This window comes from Synchiropus splendidus, chromosome 4 (assembly GCF_027744825.2).
Source record: "Synchiropus splendidus isolate RoL2022-P1 chromosome 4, RoL_Sspl_1.0, whole genome shotgun sequence".
NCBI classification, from domain to species: Eukaryota; Metazoa; Chordata; class Actinopteri; order Syngnathiformes; family Callionymidae; genus Synchiropus; species Synchiropus splendidus.
In genome coordinates, this window is record NC_071337.1 from 17660977 (window position 1) to 17683730 (window position 22754).

A 22754-nucleotide genomic window follows, 5' to 3' on the forward strand; every position below is an offset into this window, starting at 1 on the left:
TTAAATGTGTTTTCTTCCTGCTTCTGCTTTTTTTTATTGTCATCACAGCTTTCCTCACTATAGCAAAAAACCAACCACCTGCTGGTCTCAGTCAACAGCTTCACTGTTAATTGTTGTCTCTCCTCATCAACCCGTCACGCTCACATCCTCTGCTGACTCGCCGTTTCTCCCCTCTCCCCTCCACAGATTATCCAGATCGCCGTCCTGCTCCATGGTTTAGGGCCAAGCATCCTCGTGAGGTAAGCAGCTGCTCCGGCCATATTGTGTATCGACCCGACTCAGTCCGCGATGGCAGCACTAAATTGGATTTATATGGTAAACAAAGACTCGGCGTGTGAGATTTGAATTAGCTGGTAAATGTTATCCATCAAAGCATATCATAATATTTTGTGCACGGTGAGGCAGTATGGGTATTTTGGAGATTTATCTGAGCTATAAATGAACAGGGGGAGGGGGGAGGGATGCGGGCTGACCCTGACAGTACATGTATGTTATATTGCTCAACCAGATTGCTTTCTGAATTGATATGCTTTTCATAGCTGGCCCCTATAGCCGGCGTGGGGTTTGCTGATAGCCACGTTGCTCTTTGGTGTTCCCCAAACCTTATTACTGTGTCAGCGCCAGATAAGGCCCGGGACCTCCTCCAGGCAAAGTCATGGACTGCATTGTCAACTCACTTCTTCACCCAACACCTAGTGGAAAACTTTCACCTGACGTTTCTCATTGTTCTGAGTCAGTCTGAGTTGACAACGCCAGGTTATGAGTCCTCAGATTTTATTTGCATTGAACCTTTAGTAGCGTGAAGCATTGTTTCTGCTGCTGTTATTTCAGATAAGGTATTTTGCTCATTCCTCTTTGAAGAAAAGGGACGCCGACTGCTGGTGGTTAACATTTACAAGACTCACATCTGCTTTTGCGGACACTTTCTCACGGATACATGGAGTGAATTAAGTCTTTTCGTTATGGAGTCTTCGCAGTGGCTCTTAGATAAGTCCAGCGTCTTACCTCTTCGCAAAAGTGGATTCTGTTTAAAGTGCAAAACAGTGACTTTGAACCAGATGAATATTGACATAAATGCATATGCATAAATGATTAATAAAAAAAAAACATCTTGGTGTCATAATGTAAAATACTCTGTTACTGTACATAAGTGCATGTTTTCTTATATCTGGACCTGACTTAGCTATTTACATTTTTCGCAACTTTCATTGTGACTCGTCCACATATCCTCAATAAAAGATGCATATTAACTTTCTACTGGAGTTGGCGACACCAGTCACCTCTGTCATTACTGATGTGATGACACACGCTCTCTGAAAACGGTATTTGCAATGAATTCAATAGTGCCACTTTCCCCTGGCCACACTTGAATTGACTGACTTTTTTTCATTAGTGGTAGGACTTAATTAAAATTTTTTTTTTTTTTATTTGGATCTATTCATTATTTTGTCTGTAATTATTTAACCAAAATGAATCTCAGAAGGTAACAGCCCTATTTTTTTGTACATCAGAGTAGAATACGCCTTCCAAAAATAATATTATATAACATTCAATATATAATATATAATATTCAAAAGCTCTCTTTCAAGTTTGTAGAAGCACATCAGGGTAGGTTAAATCCAATAAAGGCTCCATGTCAAAGTTGCTTACTGTTCATTGGTTAACATAAGCAGGTACTTTGGTACCGAGGTGTGACCACCTGTGCTGACTAGTGTTGTATGTGTTGAAGTTGAACGAAACTAACAACATTTATTGAACATAAAACTGTTGAAGACAGGAGCCAAATACTGAAATGTGTTAAAACACTGTCTATGACAGTCAAACACACAGGTGGTTCGAACAATAGGCTACTACATCTACTACAGTATAGGCTTCTAATGCTGCTGCTCCCGCTGCTATGCAGTGTAACAGTACCTTTCATGAGATTATTTATGACACTCAAGTACAGTAACCTTCAGGAACATCAGACTTTTCTCGAGGTTACTTGAATGTTTTACATTTTCTCGGAAGAAACTTTGTCTAGAGTATTCTCATATACTTTATACCAGACTGTTTCCGCTCCAGGTATTTCAGAATGTCAGTCTTGTCAAAAGTGCATTTATGAACTTTCATGGTCCAAAATGTATGAAGAAGCAGGAATGAAAAATGGTTAGCGGTGAGAGAAACTGGTGTCAACCAAGACTGAAATCCACTGACGTGAATCTGAATCAGTAGTTTCTGGAGGGAGGGCAGACTTAACAGAAGTTAAAGCTGATCAGCCGACCTCACGTCAGCTGCTTGAGTACACAATGACTAATGGCACCTTGTGAAGCACTGAGTCCGCCTCATGAATTGAAAATGACTTGAGAATTCGCAAGGACATAAAAAGTTTGTGTCTTTGACATTTGCGTGTAACTCACCAGCATGATGGTTGGCAACACTTCCTGTTTCCCATAACAGCACATCACAAGGTAATGAACATGAACAAATATAATTTTAAAATTCTATTTTAGTATCAAAGTGGTGAAACCTGAAGATCGAAACTAACTCTTCTCCTGTCCTGGCCCACCATTCGAGGTTGATCCTGCCAGACAGACGCGCAAGCTCTCTGAGTAAAAGTCACGTACCAGTCAGCGTGCTGGTTCAAACCCCAGGATTTAGCTGGGTAAGCTGAGGGCTCAGACCGCAGCGCTCAGGTGTTTACCCTCGAATCATTTTGTGTCCTGCACGGTGGAGACGGATTTACACCTCTTGTTTACACACATTCCTGAACGTGTCCGGAGGAGGCGCAAAAAGACTTGGTTTTAAAAACCACTTTGAACTCCTTAGATTTTGAAATCCTCCGTCTGGATTTAAGGATGTAATAGAATTCTGTTTGAGACGTATGCTGGAGAGTTGACCCGGAAAATCTTACTGAATCTCTATGTAAACGCTGTGGTTTTCAGAAAAAGACGATGGATATTTATCCACTCGTCTATGGCACATTGCTCCTGGTCGCTACATTTGAGCATTAAATGGCACATTACAAAATTCCGTCTTATCTTTTCCCTTCCATTTATGGATTCCCGATGATGTGTCTCCACCAGAGAGGAGCTTTCTGGTTGCATTCTTTTTGGCGATCACCTGGTTAATCCTGCTGGTCCCCTCCATTTTATTTTGAGTTTTTTGCTGAAAGTTATTTTTATGTCGACGGTGCAGCACTACTCCAACAGACGATTTATGAGGAAGAGAGAAGGACAAATGCTCAAGGTCAAGATTATTAAAACACATTCTCTTCTTAACTTTGGTGACTTCATGTGTTATTTTCCATCATTATCTCTGCCAAGAAGGATGTTTTTTGTTTCCAGCGTATGACTGTCTGCAATGTTGATCGTGGAATAAGGAAAAGACGACTCCATCTGCATTTAAGAGGTTTCCAAGGAAGCTGTATGGCTTCACACCACTGCTGCTCCTGTCAGATAAAACCCATAAGACACAACATATAATCGAAACACTATGTGATATAGTAGTTATTCTGGACGCTGCCTTGACAAACTTCTCGATCATCGTGGCAGAAGTGTGGAAGTGGGACGAGCAGTGAGAGATGTTACAAGGTATTGGCATGCAAGTGTAGAAGTTTATTGGGGAGCATAGTGGTTGTTTGAACATGAAACTGTACTGTATGTTTACACAGTGTGGGGTTTACTTGTTTATTTTGAGAAAATAAATATAATTTGCCTTGTATATAATACATGTATGCTGCAGTATTGTTGCTATTAAAGTGTGTTCAAAACGTGACAAATGAAATGCATGTCACAGCCCTGGCGACACAAACATGTGATGAAATACTGTGACATCATCGGAAGCACACAAACATCATCAATCTCTTGCACAGAAACACGTCGTTCTTTCATGAGTTTTAATTTATTCTTAAAATATTCCATGATTTAAAAAAATGTAAGTAAATGACTATCCATACTTCAGCAAGGCTTCCTCCGCTTTCTCTGTCCACACCCCACCTCCCCACCTGCTCCTCCTCCTCCTGTATCCATCAGGGAGGCGGGTGGGTGGGGGGGGGAGGGTTGTGCAAACCCAAACACAAGCACAAAAATAAATTAATAGCTGGAAATCCATAGCAAAGAAATGAGTCCACACTGTGTACAATACAATATCAGAGCAAATTAGCGATTTCAACGGCTTTCCACTGACTACCGAAGATTTACAGTTGCTGCGCATCAGTCCTGAAATCAAATTTTCTCTTATGAATGGGTTTGATAGACAAACACTCGTCTGTGATAGAAAAGCGGCGACTAAAGGTGCAAACAGAAAAACCCAGGAGCCGGCGGCTGTGAGAACATCCTACTGGACTGTCATTGTGACCACAAGTAAAGTCCGATAAGCTTCTCTACAAAGGTACAACATATAAAACTGTTAAATATAGAACTTCTCGGGCCTTTCAAAATACATTTAATGACATTTCCTCTCTCTCTCTCGCGAGATGATTTGCTGTCCTCGTCCCATCCAATACTGGAAAATGCAAATCATATATATCTTTTAATACACAGTTATACATATGTAGTACCTATGTCTCCAAAATACAGTGGTGGTGGTTCAGTCTAGGGGGAAAAAATTGTTTTCGAAAAGGTCTTTTCCCCGGGACTCCATGTTCCGTCGAGTCCAGGAGTTTTGGGGCCGTGGACACAAGCAATTCTTTGCCGGATAATGATTTTTTTTTTGCTCTTTGGTCTATAAAAATAAAGGAGAAGTTCTCCAGCAGAAGGCCTATTCACAGCAGAGAGAGAGCGTCAGGTGGTCCGAGAAGCAGCAAGACTCTGTCTCTAACTTCCGCTCTTGTCAGAGTATCCAACGCGATGAGAGGCTCCGGGAAGGAACGACCCGACAACAGACAGCAAGTCCAGAACCCACGAGGCGCCCGGTGAAAGGAAATGGTTGAGCAGAGACCAGGGGACACTCGACCCTCCTGAAAACAGTCACTGCCTGGTTTTCCAGCGTCAAACTCCATTATGACACCTGAGAACAGACAGAGGACAGTCAGTATTCATATGTGCTGTTCAGATGTCCTCACAGATCTGGCAACACAAGCTTCAACCTTGAGATACTGACTGTTGGATTATTGAAGGATATTCACAGGAACACAGACAGAACTTGGTAAGAATTGTTGAGGAAATGTGATTACAGAAATGGTCAACAACGTTTAAATACTTTTGAAAGAACTTTGGAGATATGTTGAGGGTAACTACAGTAATGGAGCCAACAGAACATTTGAGAGAACACTGAGAATTTTGAGAGAATGTTGATGAAATATCACAGGAGCATTTTGACAAGAGATGTTGAGGACTAGTCAAAGAACCTCAAATTGGTGGAACTTTGGACTGATGGATTGTTTAAGGTTCAGTGGTTGATCTTCAGAGTAACATTGTTTTACTGATTTTAGGGAACTCAAGAGAAGTCTGACACACTGGGAACATTGGCTTGCTGAAAGAAACGAGGAACATCAAAGGTCTGAATCACCAGGACCATATAAAAACAAATAACAAACCAGGATTTGTGCTGCCAAAGCATCAACTTTAATGTTCCTCATCGTCCCAACACATTCACTCCTCCACTTCAACAGTCTCTTTTCATTTATGTCAGAAACAGTGTTGTGTCGAAACACATTCGGAATTTGCAGCAGAGACATGACATTTACTTTTCAGAATTAAAGTTTGCTTTGTCGTCATTGATGAGAGGAAGGGTGACATTTGAAGTTGTCGCTTTTGGAAAACCTTTTGGAATTCTTTAGACAAAGCATATTCACTATAGAACATAGTCGATGACTACAGTTCTTTCATGTTGAATGGAATATTTAAATGTTTTAAATGTATATATTTATTAATTTCAGTTGCAGTCATTAAAAGCATTGAGGTGCTTCATGCACAACGTTGTAATAAACAACTACTGTTTAATAGATTCCTATTCAGATAGAAGAAAAAAAAGCATCACATTAATAGTTTTTTTTCTTCAAAATAAGGATGATAGAATTATTATAGGAACATTACAGAACATGTTACAAAAAGAATGAACTAGTAAATGACATGGAAAAAAATGGCTGTATAGTTGCTTAAAAATTATATCTATAAATTCTTCACAGATTTAATAAAAATGGCATTCACTTATCAGATGTATCAAATATAATTAATTTATTTGCCCATGTTGTCATTGAACAAACACCAGGTAGGTATATTTTTTCAATATTTATTCTACATATGGCCGTCTTCTTCCTGGCTGAGGAACACATGACACTCCTGTGGGGACTTTCGAATGCTTCAGTGACTTTGAAAGTCCCATGAAATGATCACTGGATTTGTTGTCCGACTGCCACAAATGTGTGTTTCCCTGCTGCTGGCAAATGAGAGGAATGAGTGAAGGAACAAGCGCTCCTCAGCAGTGTGATTAAAACATTTGCCCCAGCAGACTGGTGCGACGGGTGCAAGCAAATAACAAACATCCCTGGCGGCACCAATGAAGAACAATTCATCCACTGACGAAAGACAAATCTCTCTCTGTTTCCTTCACCATCTGGCCCCCACTACTCTCGCAGCTGATGTTCCTTCCTGGAAGTGTAGCGCCTCCACTGAGGCCTCGTTCATAATCATAAATTCTCATGAATCCAACATGGTGCAGGTGCAGCATGACAAAAGAGGAGTGCAACAGTGCTCGGGTTAGGGGTCACAATGGATGTTTTCACCTTAAAATGACTGTCACCCACACCAGACTTATCGTCATTACCATTGATAATTATGGAAATCTATAACTGAAATTTGTTATACCTCCAAAAGGTTCTCCACTTTTCAACAATATATCAGTTGAATTTCAGTTACTGGGATCAAGCCATCAGCAGACATCTCTTTCTGTTTCTGCAGGAGGAGCTTGGATCAAAACACTCTTGACACTTTACAAAACGTTGTAGAAAGACATACATGATAAATAATAATGGATTTGGAAATTGGATGAAAGTGTACTACTTAGTTTGTTAAAATGTTTTTAATTAATGTCATTTATTTTTAATGTTCTTTATTCTTCTCTTATTAAACACATACATAAAGAAAACACAAAAAAAAAGTTAAAATTTTCTTATTTTGGACCTAAGAACCATTTAAAATTAATTCGAAATATATAAAAAAAACAATCAATAGATGGATTGAATAGAAAACATGTAAACTGTTTAACTATAATACACAATATATATTATAATAAAATAAAATGCCTAAAAATGGATGACAACTTAATATGAGAAATTTCAATATCAGGAGTTAAATATTGTTGGGAGAGAAATATGTAAAATGGCCAGAGCCAGAGGATAAAAACACACGATAGTATTACAACATACAAATGATGTTATTAATATGATTAACAGTACTACACTACTACTACGACTAGTACTACTACTACTACTACTACTACTAATAATAATAATAATAAACAGGTACAGTAGAACTAAGGGTGAACCACAATAAGCAACCAAGAATGAAAAATACGGGGGGTGGCACATTTTGATACAACTGCAATGTGGATCTCACAAACATGGGAAATGACAAGTAATGTGAATATTCAAAAACAAACAACAAGTAAGAAAAAAAAGTCTGACAAAAAAACAGGACAGGAACATACTTAAAAAATCAGGAGCCACCTCTCTCAATCATGTCCAAGGTAATACGTAATGTATGTGTCACATGAAGTATATGTCAACGGACGGGGTGAGAGTGAAACAAATAAATAATTTAAAAATTCTCGATCAGCCCATTACAGCCATGTGATTCTCAACATGAGGCCAACACACTCCAGATTGTTCACACTTCCAAGCTCCATGTCACAGCCAACAGACTGCAGCTCAGCCGACAACCTCGCCTTCTTGCCTCTGAAAATAAAAGCTGCAAGTGTGAAAAAACAAAACCACAGGTCCACAGGCCGATGCTTTTCTGCCGCCACGTCGACACGCAGAAATCTCCCAGTAAATCAAATACAAATAGAACAGTGATGATCGCGTTGTGTGCTGCATCCGTTTCCTCTCTCCTACTTCGCTCTCACATCCCTTCCCGCGATGATGTTACGATTCACGAAATGCCAGATGACGTTGACATTCATGAATCTTAAAATTCACCAGCCAAAGAAATGATTCTGTCGGGTTTCATCTGGACATTTTGTGTCGAAATACAGTCGGGAGAATTCAGTCCTACAATGACATTCATGACATGATACATGGCATGTTTTTACTTTCCACTGAATCCAATGTGGTTGACCAGAAAAACTCAAGTGCTCCGTCCACATATGGCGAGCAGCAGCTGAGTGCGGTGGGCGTAATGGATTCGGTGAACATCATCCGTAGATTCCTCTCCAGCCCGCTGCTACGCTGACTGAAGAAGTGCTAGTGTTTTCTTTCATATGTATCTGTGTGCGGTTGCGTGAAGATTGGTGAGGCCGCATCTGCCGACTCTACAGAAAAATCTCCATAATAGATTTGCCATCGCTCTCCAGCTGGGAGTGTGCGAGTGCAGCGGAGCATATGGTCACCGCTTGACATTTTCACTCGCAGTGAACGTGCGACGACTCCCAGTAAAATGTCACACCGTGTCAACCTGAAGGTGTGAATGCGCCCAAAAATCACGACTTTGAATGTGAAAAAGAAGGAAATGCATATTTCTCTGACTTGTTTTCTTCTGAAACTTTGCTGTCAAACCTGATTTGTGACTCTTCTGTTCCACGAAATTTCCGTTGGACCTTGATGGATGACTGGTAGCTTTTTCTTCTTCAAGTATTCTTGAGCATCCTTGTGACTGGCTACTTTTTAAGACCCAAACAATTCACTCTGGAGCCTCTCTGCTCCCCAAATCAAATTTGAACATCCCCCTTCCCTAATTTAACTTAAGAAATCGCAACGGGAGCATGTTCTACTTCTCTCCACACTGCAGTACTTTAACTTAGCACTTCAAGTGCTCAACTCTTGTGGCCCTTGTAGCATCAAGTGTTCATGGAGCAGCTTTTACGCCCCTGATCTCTCTTCAGAGTGTTGCTCAAAGTCCTCCTCCTCCACCATTTTGATACACCACTGACATTTATCTGTCCCTCAGCTGGAGGACAATTTGTGTTGGCCAACTTTCCTGCGTCTACCTCTATAACTAGAGATTAGGGGAGGATGGTTCATGCCACCTAAATCTGGAAGTGAACTGTGCAATCCGGTTCCTGATCCGGTCAGTTGGTATGGCCCGTGACCAGGCTTAAAATGTCAGCAGCTACGTCATAGGAGCATGGCTCAGTGCACGCTTCGCAAAATTGCCTGCAGGGTTTCCCACTGCACGCATCCAAGTCTCGACACAGAGGACACATCACTAGAGATCTTCTAACTTGAGTTGTTTATTGTTGTGGCTGCCATAACGCTAGTGGTCTGTTGTGTGGGAGCATGTATTAATAGTTCCACATGTAGGACCTGCAATGACATGGCATCAGGCTTTTAGCTAGAGGTCGTCCTAAACTGCAAAACATGACACAATGGACGCCCTAAATGTATTATCAGTGCCTGTATAATGCCCAACTCATAGTGTCATCTCACTGGTTTACATTAAATTGTGTTTCCGCCCGGTAATTTCGCCGTATATAATCCAAATTCGCAGATTCTCGAACCTTTCGCAGCCATATTTTGGCCATCGCAGTTACCATATTTGTTTACTGCCGTAATCTTGCGGTGACCTTGCGAGTCAAAACACTCGCCGCAAGGAAGCACGCTGCTTTTGATGGGACGTCTGGCGCTGATGACAGGAGGAAACCGCAGATAAGTTCCAAACTTTAAACAATTGTTTACAAAACTAACTCATTGCTTTCTAATCGGAGGAGTATTTGGAGCTCCCCTCCCCACACCCCCCGCATCCCAGCCCTTTCAGAATGAGAGCAAAATAGCTTAACAGGGATCAAAATTCGAGTAGTTCTATTTATTGAATCAAGCGAAAAGCCTTTATACATATGTACTGTTTCAATGAATGAATGTTGCGGTTGTGAAAGTTTTGAAAAGCACCACAGCTGATACAACTGCATGGTTAGCTTGCATAAATATATAGACACAAGGCTGTAGATAGGATGTCTTGTAGTAACGGAAATAATTATTATAAACGTGTTATTATTATTTTTATGTATTTTTTTATTAATCAGGGTCAGCCAAGTAAAACAATTGCCCAGGGGACCCCTGCATCCCAAACTGTGACACTGAGTCCATGTCTGTTACTGTTGGTTATTTGACTCAGATGCTTGTTTATTTGTTGTTTATCAAGTTATTATGGTACAAATAGATGTTTACAGCTGTGTTTTTTACTAAGCTGTCAGTCACTGGCACGTTGTGTCGGGAGGGGGTGGGGTAAAGGGCGGGGTTTGGGTTGGGGGCGGAGTTTTGGACGCCCTGTTTGAAAATCCTAGCTAAAACGGTGAATGGCGTGGAGCATTCAGTGGGCTCAAAAGCTTCTCGCTGTATCTGTTGACAAGACTTTCCCAAAACTAAAAAAAAAAAACCCTCTGATTCCACATTGTGAAAACTCTTTCCTCTCCCCAATAAAAGGCAGAATTTGGACGACCTCCCATCGCTCTTACATAACAGCTCCCCGCTCAGTCCAGAGGGTCGCCAGGAAACACATCAAGGTACGAGAGCTATTGTAAATGGCTGACTACAAGCCGTGAAGTTGAATTCATGCCAGAAGCTGTGAAGATCAAACTACACGGGCAGATATTCCGCGGGGGCCCCCAGACACCAGGGCCCATCCCACTTTAAAAGTCAGTTCAAAGCGATCTGGCTTGTCATTATCAGCCCTTTCATTTTGCATTTCCTCTGATCATCAAAGCAAACACGGCTCACTATCAGCAACCAACAATATGATTAGAAAGTTGAATGCTCAAGAGGGAACGCCGCCGCCGCCGGTAATAACACCAAATGCTTAATTGTACTCCATTTAAACACACAGACTCGTCGGCTGTTACTGTTGCTGGTGAGAACCGACGCACTTTATGTTTCCTGTCACGTGTGGCCGTCCGGCGTTGCATTATGGGTGACTGCCTGTCAAAGGCAGAAGTGACGGCTACGCTGAAGCCCTTTTAGACCTTTTCCAGCCACATCAAGAACCTCCTCAGGGTGTCGAGTGTCTTTCCGCCACACAGACTTGTCACCATCGCTGTCATCTGCCTGTCACACAAGTGTCTTCCAGATGTTTTTCTTTCTTTCAGACAAAAATTGAAACTTCCAACATATGACTTCTGAATTCATTTTACATTATAACTTGGGTTAATAAACCCTCAAAACCTGACTTTACGAACAAGTCAGAATTCTGAATTCAACCACAGACTTTCTAAAAACAAGATTACATGAATTCTTACATGAGTATTAACATGAGTTATTCTGACTTTAGAAAAGGAATTCAGACTTTTAACCAGAAGAATTTTTAATTTTCCAGAAAATTATTCCAAGATAGTACTGACTTTTTGAAATGTATTTCTAAGAATAGTAACACATTCTGACTTCTACCACATAATTTTGAGCGAACACGCTTTTTAAAATGTATTTACTTTTTGTGGGGGAACATTTAGAAATAAATGTTATTCAGTACTAAATGGAAACATTAGTGCTAGCATGTTTTGTGTGGCAGCTATTTTTGGTTTGTAAAAGCTGCATCACAGCACAATGAAGTAGAAAACAACAGCAACGACAGCTCTACCATTTAACAACTGGCGTACAGCTCCTCGACCAGTCAAGAAACAATATTTCCAAGGTTTTCAAACTCATTCAGTTATTGATTTAACATACTGTCCATCTGAAGAAGTCAACAGCATCGTCCCAGATCCATAAAAGCCAATCATCACAGCTGATGGAGGAAGAGGTTGTTACGACTTTGGTTCTGTAATCTCTTTAACCACATGGCTCCTTCACCATTTCCAGGCAACACACAACAAGGCAGCCACTTCGGCGCCTCTCCATCTTTCCTCGACTGACTGACGCCATCAGACTCTAAAGACAATATAGGACACTAAAACCAGAGCGCAAACATGGATTTCTTAAGGACACAGAGGGAGCAACAGCGGTTTACAGAGGTAGACATCAACAAGGGGTCAAATGAAAACATCCATAGAGGCTGTGCTTGATGTGTGGTTGGTTTGTCAAAGAGTTGAGAGGCCAGTAGGGCCAGTCCAGATTCAGTGGGCAGAAGCTAATATAAAATAGATATTTGGGATCTCTATTGTAAAACTCTAATTAGATGAGCATGTTTAACCCATATATATATATAAAAGAAAGGAAAAGGAAGCTTGTAAACAATTTAATTTCAATAAATAAGTTAATACGATCACAAATGAATAACAATGTAGAAAGACAAATTTCAACATCAGGAGTAAAATATTGGGAAATAAAGGTGTGAAATGGCCATATGAAGAGAAGATCTAACAGCAAAATAACAAACAAAAATGAATAATAATATTAATAATAATAGAGAAAATGGCAAGTGAATGTGGAAAAACAAATCAATATTGTTCCATAACAAATAGCATATTTCAAATTAATAAAAGCCAAAAATATATAGAATTAAAATAAAGTGATTTGAATTTAACGTGACATATTATTTAATTCTAACGCTGGTTAGAATAGAATACCTTGCTCCCTCGTGCCGATCGCTGTGTTCTGCTTTAGCGGGACCGGGTGGAAATTTTCGGACCTGTGCTGTTGGTGATGTCGGTAAGTTGTTTGCGGTGATGGTTGTTGGTGTTTGGCTGTCTGTCATGGGGTCGTCATTGCTCTCCATAGTGCAAGCGTGCGGAGCCAGACTCTTGTCGCGTCATAGAGCCTGAGGGGAGGGAGACAGGGGAGAGGAGGGGGACAGATGGAGGGGAAGGTTTTCGGTTATCACACGGAGATCATTTTATAATCACGATTCAATCATCGGAACAGTTTGGGTCGTGAGACTCAAGGAAGCTTCTTGTTGAAAGGATGACTTCCTTGTTGGACACTCGCAACACTCACAAGTGGACACAAAGCATTTCTCTGTGCATTACATCATCCACGTTTGGACCAGCGAATCTCCCATGAGGCCAAAGTGAAAATTAATTACGATTTTTTTTTTCCCCCAATCTTATGAGAGTTATCAATAATTATCTCTTCCCGCCAGTTTTCCGCCATTGATGTGCTGACTCGGCCTGACTTGAGCGTTGGCAGACAGAATTAATGGCTAAGGCGAAGAGAATTCCACTCGTCTTCCTGCCTTGTCTGGGGTGGCCAAGTACTGCTCTTCTGTTCCTCTCACTGTTGGATGCATCTGTGGGGCCCAGAGGGATCAATTATTAGTGCTGGTACCGACCCAGAACCGCAGGAGGGATGTGGGTATGAGGAGTGGGGGGGGGTTGGGCTCTAGGAGGTTCCATCAAAACCGTTGCTCAGCGTGATCCATGGAGATGAGCAAACAGAGTGAGAGAGGTGGGACGGGATATGGGAGGAGGGATGCTCCCAACAACCGAAGTGCTTCACATTCCCGACCAAATACGCAGAGTCATCAAAAGGCTTCATGACATCCCGCTGCGACTGCAAACATTGATTAAAGCACTTCCCTACCAGGCGGTTTGGAGCTCCAAACCAAGTTTAACTTTTAAAAAGGTTCTTTTGTGTCATGGAAGATCTAGCAAGAGTTGCTACCACCCTGCCACAGTTGTTCAGCAACAAACTTTCCCCCAATGGCACCAGCTCTACAGAAACAAATGGGTGTTCTCTCCTCAGTCCCATGTGCTATTGCAGGTTGTATTGCTCCAGATACGCTCTACGCTCTTTGTGCCAACACTTTGGATGAATTCCAATTCCTTCTTTAATCCTCAACCTCAAAAATGCGCGCTCCCGCCAAGTGCGAGGGCTTTCATGATTCTCAGGGAGGAAGATAGAGGAACGTAGTGAAACTTCGCCGGCACCCACCTTAAGAATGAGGAATACCAAGACTATCCAGAATGCTTTGCCTAAAAAAAACGTACAAAGCGGCGAAGAAAGTGAGTTACGAATCTAAGAATTTTCTTTGTTAATGGATATATAAATATATTGAAAATATATAAATATTATGAAAACCATTGTGTTATCTAAGCCCATTTTATGGATTGTTTCCCTCATTGTTGCATGATATTTACTTTTATTTTATCCCATTTGAGTCTTCATCTTCTAAATAGACAGACTGAATATCGTTCAGTCTGAGGACGTATCTGCATTTAAGGGGTGTCCCATTTCCAAGTCGCACATGGCCCTTCACACTTGGTTTTGAGGGCAATGGTTGAGGGTTAAGACTGAGATCGGAAACTTGGACCTCTCTTTTTCTTCTCACATTTCAAACCTCATCTTCATGCAGCATCATATATGGGTTTCAAACTCCTCCTCCTCCTCCAGATGGCGCTTCATCTCGAGCGCTCTCAAAACCCTCCTGATTACTGTAATGACAGTTATTTTGTCATTGACAGCCACTTCTGCTCTGAAGCTGCTTGAACACCAACAACCATGGAGCAGTTATTAAGATAAAGACATTGACAATTTTGCGCAACATTTGCATGTGTAATGATAAACAGATCTTCATACATATATCCTTCAGACATGAGACTTGGCATATCTGACCGACTTGCTGACTATCCAACTTGGGAGGATTTACAACTGTATCTGAATATTCTGAGTGTAATGTTTCCACCCCCTCATGCCCACTAAAATGGGAGATTGCCGGCGTCCTACCTGACTGAGAGAGTGAGAAAAATGGAGCTGCCGCACGAGAGGTTTGGGAGAGGGCAGATGGATGATGTCTGCAGTGAGGCAAAGCACCGGGAGGCTGAGTGCCATTGCAGGGATGGTCGGAGGAAAAGCTGGTTAACTTAAGGCAGGTATGACTTCAGACACCATAGGTCCACTTCAGTCTGGTTCTATGTGATGACCTTTGGTAGAGGCACAGACGACAACAACCAGAAGAAGGGTGTCGCCCTTGTAATCCAGAGGTATTGTCGATGCCCGATTAAGAGTGTGACAGATTCAATTTCAGGACCTTCACCTCCTCGCCCTGAACCATCGAAACTGCTTGCATCAAAAAAAAAACAGTAAGACTGAGAGGAGGCCATGAAAAGGTTGTTTTTAAAATTCAACAAAATGTCTGCAATAACGACAGGGGCACTATTTACCCTAAGGGCCATAAATATCCTTCCATTCAATCTCTGCCGCGTCACTTTGCTCCTGTTGTCTTATCAAGCTGTCAGCGAACTCAGCGGATAACCAGAGGTGGATTTTTCTTCTCTTCTCTTCTCTCGTAGTTCTTCCTCACCTGGCACACACGGAGAGAAACAGCACCTTGTGTTGTTTCATCTGCCAGTCTAATGCAGCGGAGGGCAGTCAGCTGATCCCCCAGCCTCTGGAGACCGACAGCACAGAGAGAAGAAGGTAGTGGGGGTGACTGCGGAGTCTATATATCGCTCTGCCAAAAAGAGAGCTCTTTGGAGGTGCACCAAAGAAGATGAGTTTGACTCCAAGACCTGTATGTTTATCAATTAGATGCATGAAGGGAGAATATTTCAGCGGCAGATTCAGACTGCAGGTGTTCTGGCAGCTGATATGTTGTGTTTGGACAGCAGATCCTTCATCTGAACACTTTTATTTGGAGAAAAAAAGCGTTCATAAAAGATCTAAATTTTTTTTATTGCTTTCACATCAGATTCCAAACAGATTCCAAATGACAGCTGTGCTACTGGCTCCTCATCTGGACGGTCGGTCCGTCGTTCACAGGCCTTATAATTTGGACACCAACAAGAAACAGTTTAGATGCTGTCCTCCACTTTTTGGCACCTTGGTTGCACCTAAGTCAAATCACTAACAAACCCTGCCTGTTTCCTTGCCAGTTCCAGCCACACAAACAGGTTTGTTTTTGCTCAAGATGACACCTCAACCAGTTATTCTAGGGAAAGCACAGCGAATACATTTCCCACTTCCCACAGTCCTCCTCTAACTCTCCCCAAATACCAGCAGGGAACGCCCCAGGATTTTTTTCCAAGATTAGGGAAGTCTCTGCCACGAGCGATTACCAGAACAGCATTGCCATCCTCCTTAAAACTCGACTGAAAAAGGTAGAATCCTCCTCGACTGACGGTCAGGGGGCGCTGACTTTGCTTCTGCAGACTCCCCCTGTACTGGGAAATTATTAACATAGGGGTGAAATCTCAGCATAGGGCAGAAGTGCAAAAAACAAAAACTATTGTTGTATGATGTAATAAGTACATTTGCGATCGTTTTATAATTGTTATCTTCTTGTTTTTCTTCGGTCTTTTGGGTTGACAGCCCCTCACAACATGACCCCCCTGTTAAGCCTACATAGAGAAAAATGTCTGGGCAGAACTCCCTGGGTTGGGTCTGACCTGGGGCCTCCTCCCTGTGTCTGGAAGACATCACCAATGTATCTTTTCGTTCTGGAGCATCTGGATTCCCCAGGAACCTAGGTTCGCCCATTCCAATCGTGGACATCTTCTGCTTCCTAGGAACCACATCAGACCATCACCAAGGACCTCAAATGGGAGCTGACCATCAGGTCTCTCATCAGGAAGGCCCTGCAGAAAATGTTCTTCTTGAGGCAGCTAAGGAAACTACAACTGCCGACGAAGTTGCTGGTGGAGTTCTACACAGCCATCATCCAGTCCATCCTCACCTCCTCTTTCACTATGTGGTACAGCAGGGACAAGAGCCGACTGCAGCGCATTGTACGTTCTGCCGAGAAGGTGATGGGTTGCAGCCTGCCACCTCTTCAGGACCTGTATGTCTCCAGGACCCAGAGACGTGCAGGTCGGACCAGAGCCAACACTTCTCATCCTGGACATGGACTGTTTGTTCCTCTTCCCTCTGGCAGGAGGCTACGGTCCATCCAGACCAGAACCTCCCGTCACAGGAACAGCTTCTTCTGATAATGTTTTTGTCATGACTGACTGTTACTCCAAAGCACTTTCCCAGTTGGTGAGATTCCCACTGACCACTGCAATAAAGCCGATTCTGATTCATGTGAATTTGATTTTGAAGCAATACTGTCTTGTGTATGGAAGTGAAACTGGTCAATATCTGGAGCTTGCGAGCTTAGTATTGTGAAATTCTCCTCAATAGAAATTGTGATTTCAACTCTGTTTATATCACACTGTGTCCAATTTATGGTGCGCCTTTGGATAATTTGACATTTCAGTTGTTTTTAAAGAGGCAAGTGAGACATAAATGTTATTAATGTCACCAGGAAAATCCACCAATCCACATTTAGCATAACAAATTCAGGGGTTCATCTTTAACAATATGAGAAGTTGCATTCTCGCTGTCAATGCTCTGTAAATTGCTTACTGGCATATTTAAGGCACAGCGATTTAAGTAAGTGATTATTTGTCATTTTTACCAGCGGTCATAATTCACACTTTTAGACAGGAATCAGGTTTTATGTACTCAGAGGAAAACATAGCGATGACTGATGGACACACAAGTCTAGTCTCTGCCTTGGTTTTATTGTGTCGTTAATACAACTAAGTGGACTCCAGAAGCTCATTCCTAGTCTCGGTGCCTGTCGCGACGTATCCTGAGAATTCCATTTTCATGCGGGTCGCACACTGCAGATGCCCTCATAAATTCACCAGCATTTGACAAGTACACCTCTGTTTGATATTTGTCCTTCACCTGCGTTTGAAAAGTTGCTTGAAATGTCGATAACAGAAATGTGGATATCAATCTTCATGTGTTTCTTCTGCAGCCAACAAAAATCTATATTGCGTTTTCGTTATTGGCAGGAACAACATGTACCTTTCAAAAGAGGGTCAGACGAAGACAAATGTGAGGCAAGGGAGGGAATGAAGTGGCCAGGATGAGCCCTCTAATGGCAAAAGCAGAAGAAAGAAAGAAAGAACGATACCCAGGAGAGCCAAAATGAAAGATAGGAAAGTTTTGAAAGGAAAGAACTTTGCCTCAATGAGTATGGCAAGGAGCATTTGCCAATGAGTGACGGTGAAGCAGGTTATGGCCCTGCCTCCGCTCTACCACGACAAAGAATTGTGCTATACAGGTCTGGCAAATGGCTAGTAATATCCAGCTGAACAGGGCCAAGCAAGCACTCTTCTTGCTGATCCATAGCATGTGGTGAACCTGCTGGCTCATCTCACTGGCATGTCCACGTTGACCACGGGGAGCTCAAGAGGCCTCTCTTCATGTGCGTCCTAAGCCCTAAGCCCTTAGGATCACTCTTGACACCTGGCATTGGAAGTCAACTGGAAGTACTTCACATAATAGCATCTCTCCTTCAGGCCCCTCTTCCACTTGCTTAGCCAATTCAATTGTTCCTATGTGTAAGAGTGAGGTCAGCCTCCTCCATCCTCACCTATCTCTTTAACCATTGTTCATTTATGACCTCTGCCTCTTCTCTTCATGCATCAGAGTCTGTCCTCATTAACTTTCACTCTACACTCCATCCATCTGGTATATCATTCACTGGCCTCCAGCTGTTCCATCCTGCCTACACTCTCTTCTTCACTTCCCTTCGTCCTTGTCCATTACTATGGATGGAGTGACCTGTCTCTCAAAAGAACAAAACACTTGGATCTTGAAGAATTACTGCTTGTACAATGGCCTCTTTTACCACCTGTAGGACACCGAAAATAGACGCTGAGGCAAGAGACATTTTCTTGATTTTTTAACTGTAATTCCTTCCACAAAGATCGATGTTGCGAAAAAGTTGACATTTACCAGCTGAAAATCGACAAATCCTGCACATAGCTGTTTGGTGAACATATCCTTGCTTCCTATAAAAATAAAGCTTGGTATGAGGTCGGCGGCCATGTCATCTGGAAAAACACGCGCTCCGCTAAACAGGGAAAACACAAACTCAGAGTCGTTTGACCAGAACACGCAAACCGCTGCCTGACATTTGTCCAAAATAGCTGTTTATCAGGTTGAGTCATTTCCACTCGCCTGAGTCACATCACCTGAGGGGAATGTCGGTTTGTCTGTTGTGACGTTTTCACACAAACACCTGACATGGTCAGTGGACTGAGAGTCTTTCAATAATTCAGGGCTTGGAGACAATCTTGACCTTGGACAAGCCTTGGGGAATACGTTCTAGAGGCTGAAAGCACGTCGGTCATGGTTTCTCTGATAATCACACACCGCTGTTGTTTCCTCCTGGAACACAGCACTTTGAACATCACTGAAATCATCTGAAAAAAACCAACAAAAAAATCTAAATGACTCGGCTTTGCTTGAGTAATGAAGCATAAAAACAATTTTGCGTTTCTCTTGCTAGTATTTGGCTCTTGTTGACAACAACAAACTATCCAGTCACTAAACAAAAAAGGTCCATTCTCCAAAATAGAAAAACTTATGATCACACTATGTATCGGCTGTAGAAACATGAGCATCACAACAAAGTCCCCAGTCCAGAACCAAATGACCATAATAAAAAATCATTAGTAAATCTACCTGAGAACATAGAGAGGCAGTAGACAACGATTCTAACTGTCAAGAAAAAAAAAAGAAGAGAAAAGAAAGAAATTTGGACAAACATAAAATTCAAAGGCAAAGAAAATAGAAAACACAGGTCATGAGAAATCTTTATCACACAATCGTACTGATGAAATGAAAAAAGAAAATGGATAAATTAAAAAAATAAAATAATCGCATGGTGAATTCACTGGATACAGTAAAAAGCTGCTTAAACAAGTCAGTTGACAAGAGGATGTCACTCCCCACGCTCGCTGGGCTGAAAGCAGCTGACCACATGTGAGAATGTCTGTCGAGTCTTTCTAAACAAACAAGACATGTTGAGTGGCGCTGATGTGACATGTTGTTGTTCATTTAGTTTTTCCCTGAGAAGGTAATGACATAGACCTGGTTATGAATATGCAGTGCGTTAAAAGAGACACACAAACACGTCGGCGACATTTTAAAGTGAAATGCAAAATGACCGACACATTAACATGCGCTGTCGCCAACTCTGACGCAAACAGTCACATCTAATCAACTTATTTAGTTGCAGTGTGTGTGTGTGTCTGTGTGTGCGTGTGTGCATGTGTTGTCTTTTGTCATCCAAATGATATTTATTCAATGTGAAACGCGGAGCTCACCATACACCATAAATCTATTTTTTTTATTTAAACATTTTTCTGTGTCCCTGCACACAGCAAAATGACTATAAAAGAATTTACTTTTAAAGTCATGACCGAAAAAAGAAGTAAAAAAAAATATATATATATATAAATAGTACACAACATTTTCATGAAAAATTCAATCTTCTGTGACAAAACATTATGTTAAAAATATATAATTCAACCAGAGGAGGTCCTTGGCTGAATTGAATCGATTAAAGTCTTTTGATAGATTTAGATAGAGTTATAGATTTTGAGTTTTTTGAGCGACGGCATAAGTGTAGTGTCATTTTAAGATAAATGAAGGATCCTGATCCGAGTCTGTTCAAAACTGGCAGTCAAGGCTGTAAGGCTCAGTGGAGCATCAGGTCATGTGACTTTGCAGTAGTGTAGTGGTTAAAGCATGGCCCCACGATTCACAAGGTTGCCACTTTTGATCTGGGATATGTCTCTTGTGCATTTATTTTTTTTAATTCATTTATTGTGTTTTTAACAACCAATGAATAATCCCAGAAATCAAACATATGAATTTCTCTCAATACCAGTCAATAACATTGGACCCATCACCTCCAGTTTTTTTGGATGGAAAATGAATCCAAAGCTCACCGCTGCTTCCTCTTCACTTTATGTGAATTGGATCAGCAAAACAAACCGCGGTAATAACAGTAAGGACCCAGCTCTGACCTCTGTCACCACGACAGGGAGGATGGGATGACAGCTATGGAGGAGCGATACGAGTTTTAGAGAAGATTCTGTTTTCATTTGTAGTTCATTTTCCAGTCTTACTGTCAGTGTCACAGCGTGAGAGTCGTGTGTTGGACCTCTGTAACATGTCAATATTTATTTATTTATTTTAACATGGCTCATGCCGCCCCCCGACAATAAGGCAGCCTAAAACTGCCACTGAATTGGACACAAAATGAACTAGACCACCCCAAAAATGTAAGTCAAACCCAACAATAATAATTATTGTTATAAAAATTCCTTCAATGATTTATTATTTATTTTGATGGAAAAATGATGTGAAAATGATTGGTGAACATTCACGTCCAAATTTGTGAAGCCTCATATTTTGCTGCCACAGAGTTCATGTCCCGCTCTTATGCACTCATGACTCACTGATCATGAGCCACCTGACTTGGATCTTCTATTTTTACGTGTTAGTCTTCAGGACGTAAGACATAAACAAGTTAGTCAGCGCGTGACTTCATGATGACGGATGAATTAATGAGCTGCAGTGACCCTCGGTCAGTGACATTCAGTGAGGAGGGTGTGTGCGCTGCGTCACGTGTGTTTGACCTCTCTGTCACGCAGTCGCAGCGTGGCATGTCGGAGGCACACAAGCTAGTTCTACATGCTAGTACACAGTGTGTGGCCGACGAACAGGTATCTGTCCGTAACCACTGTTAGTTTACTGACGACAGCATGAATGATGACCGCATCACTAAACAACTAGTTTAAACTTGTATCCTACTTTGGATTGACGCTTGAAGTGAGACTCTCATTTAGACTCTGATCTGTGTTTGGAGTCCAGTAAACTGATGTGTGTGTGTGTGTGTGACGTCATTGGAGGAACAGCTGCACAGCACACACACACTACTTATAAACAAGAAATGTAACTATGCACACAAGGGATGTGCCTTGCATTCGAGCATGCAAACATACACAGTGACACACACACACACATCTGTCTCACTCTCCGTGTCTGCAGCGCTTACAGACTGCAGCACGTTCACCTTCAGATTCCGCTCACACGAGCACACAAGCAGCCTCATTTGTGGATGCTTGGCTTGATACTCCTCCTGCATGCACCTGCAGGCTGGTGTCACCTCAAATCCAAAACGGACTCACCGTGGTAGTTTTGACCCGGCCTCCGGGCTGTGTACAAGTCCAGCCAGATTTATTGACTAACAGGTTGCAGCCTTCGTCCTCCAAACACGGCACCATCTCGCACCACTGCTTTTTTCGAACAATCCCGGCTGTGGAGAGAAAAAAAAAAAAAAAAAAATCAGGGAAAAGGATTAGCCAGGTGGTGGAAAAAGAAAAGAGTGGGAGGAGAACGCAGATGAAGAATAATGATGGAGGAGAGAAGATGTTGAGATTAAAATAGAGAGAGCGGGTGAAGGAATGACAGATGGAGTGAGACAGATATGGGCTGAGGGCTAACATGATGGAAGAATGATGGAAAGTGGGATATATGAGGAGAAGAGAAGGAGGAGGAATACATATAAATGGAGAGGAAAAAGAGGAAAGAAGGGGCCGAGCTTCGGACCAGTCGATTGGAAGAAAGATAAGATCTGCGGGTAGATGAAGAGCAATGAAGCGCACAGACAATTGAGAGATATGAACGTAGAAGGACGAAGACAAAAGCAGGCGGAGAAACCGGAGGACCACAGACACAAGGAGAAGAAACAGAGGAGGAGGACGTGTCACACTTTTTCATTAATTTACAGTCATGGACAAAAGACCGAAGGGTTAGCCCAAACAAACAACAGCGCTTCCTACCCTGAAAATGAAAGATCATAAGCCACACCATGAGTTTTTTCGTAGTCTTTTTTTTCTTCCTCTATTAAATATTAGTAGTCTTTTTCGATTAAATAACGTTTCAGTATACTTTTGATGAC

At 41.9% G+C, this 22754-nt stretch overlaps 1 protein-coding gene across 3 annotated transcripts in view; it reads right to left on the reverse strand.

Annotated features, from left to right (window-relative positions):
- Nucleotides 1-3594: 3594 nt before the first annotated feature.
- The window catches only part of LOC128758186 (chemokine-like protein TAFA-5), a 129096-nt gene continuing 109936 nt past the window's right edge, over nucleotides 3595-22754 (reverse strand). Inside the window, exons 3-5 of one of the 3 annotated variants that reach the window (XR_008414454.1) lie at nucleotides 21982-22109; nucleotides 12634-12824; nucleotides 3595-4989 (exon numbers count right to left, since the gene is read on the reverse strand). Coding sequence is in view for 2 of the 3 variants with exons in the window: in XM_053864084.1 (XP_053720059.1) it covers nucleotides 19048-19203; nucleotides 21982-22109 (284 nt within the window). In the remaining variant the exon portion in view is untranslated. Of the gene's footprint in view, nucleotides 4990-12633; nucleotides 12825-16614; nucleotides 19204-21981; nucleotides 22110-22754 lie in introns of those variants that run through there. The other 2 variants (XM_053864085.1, XM_053864084.1) reach the window with 2 other exon arrangements.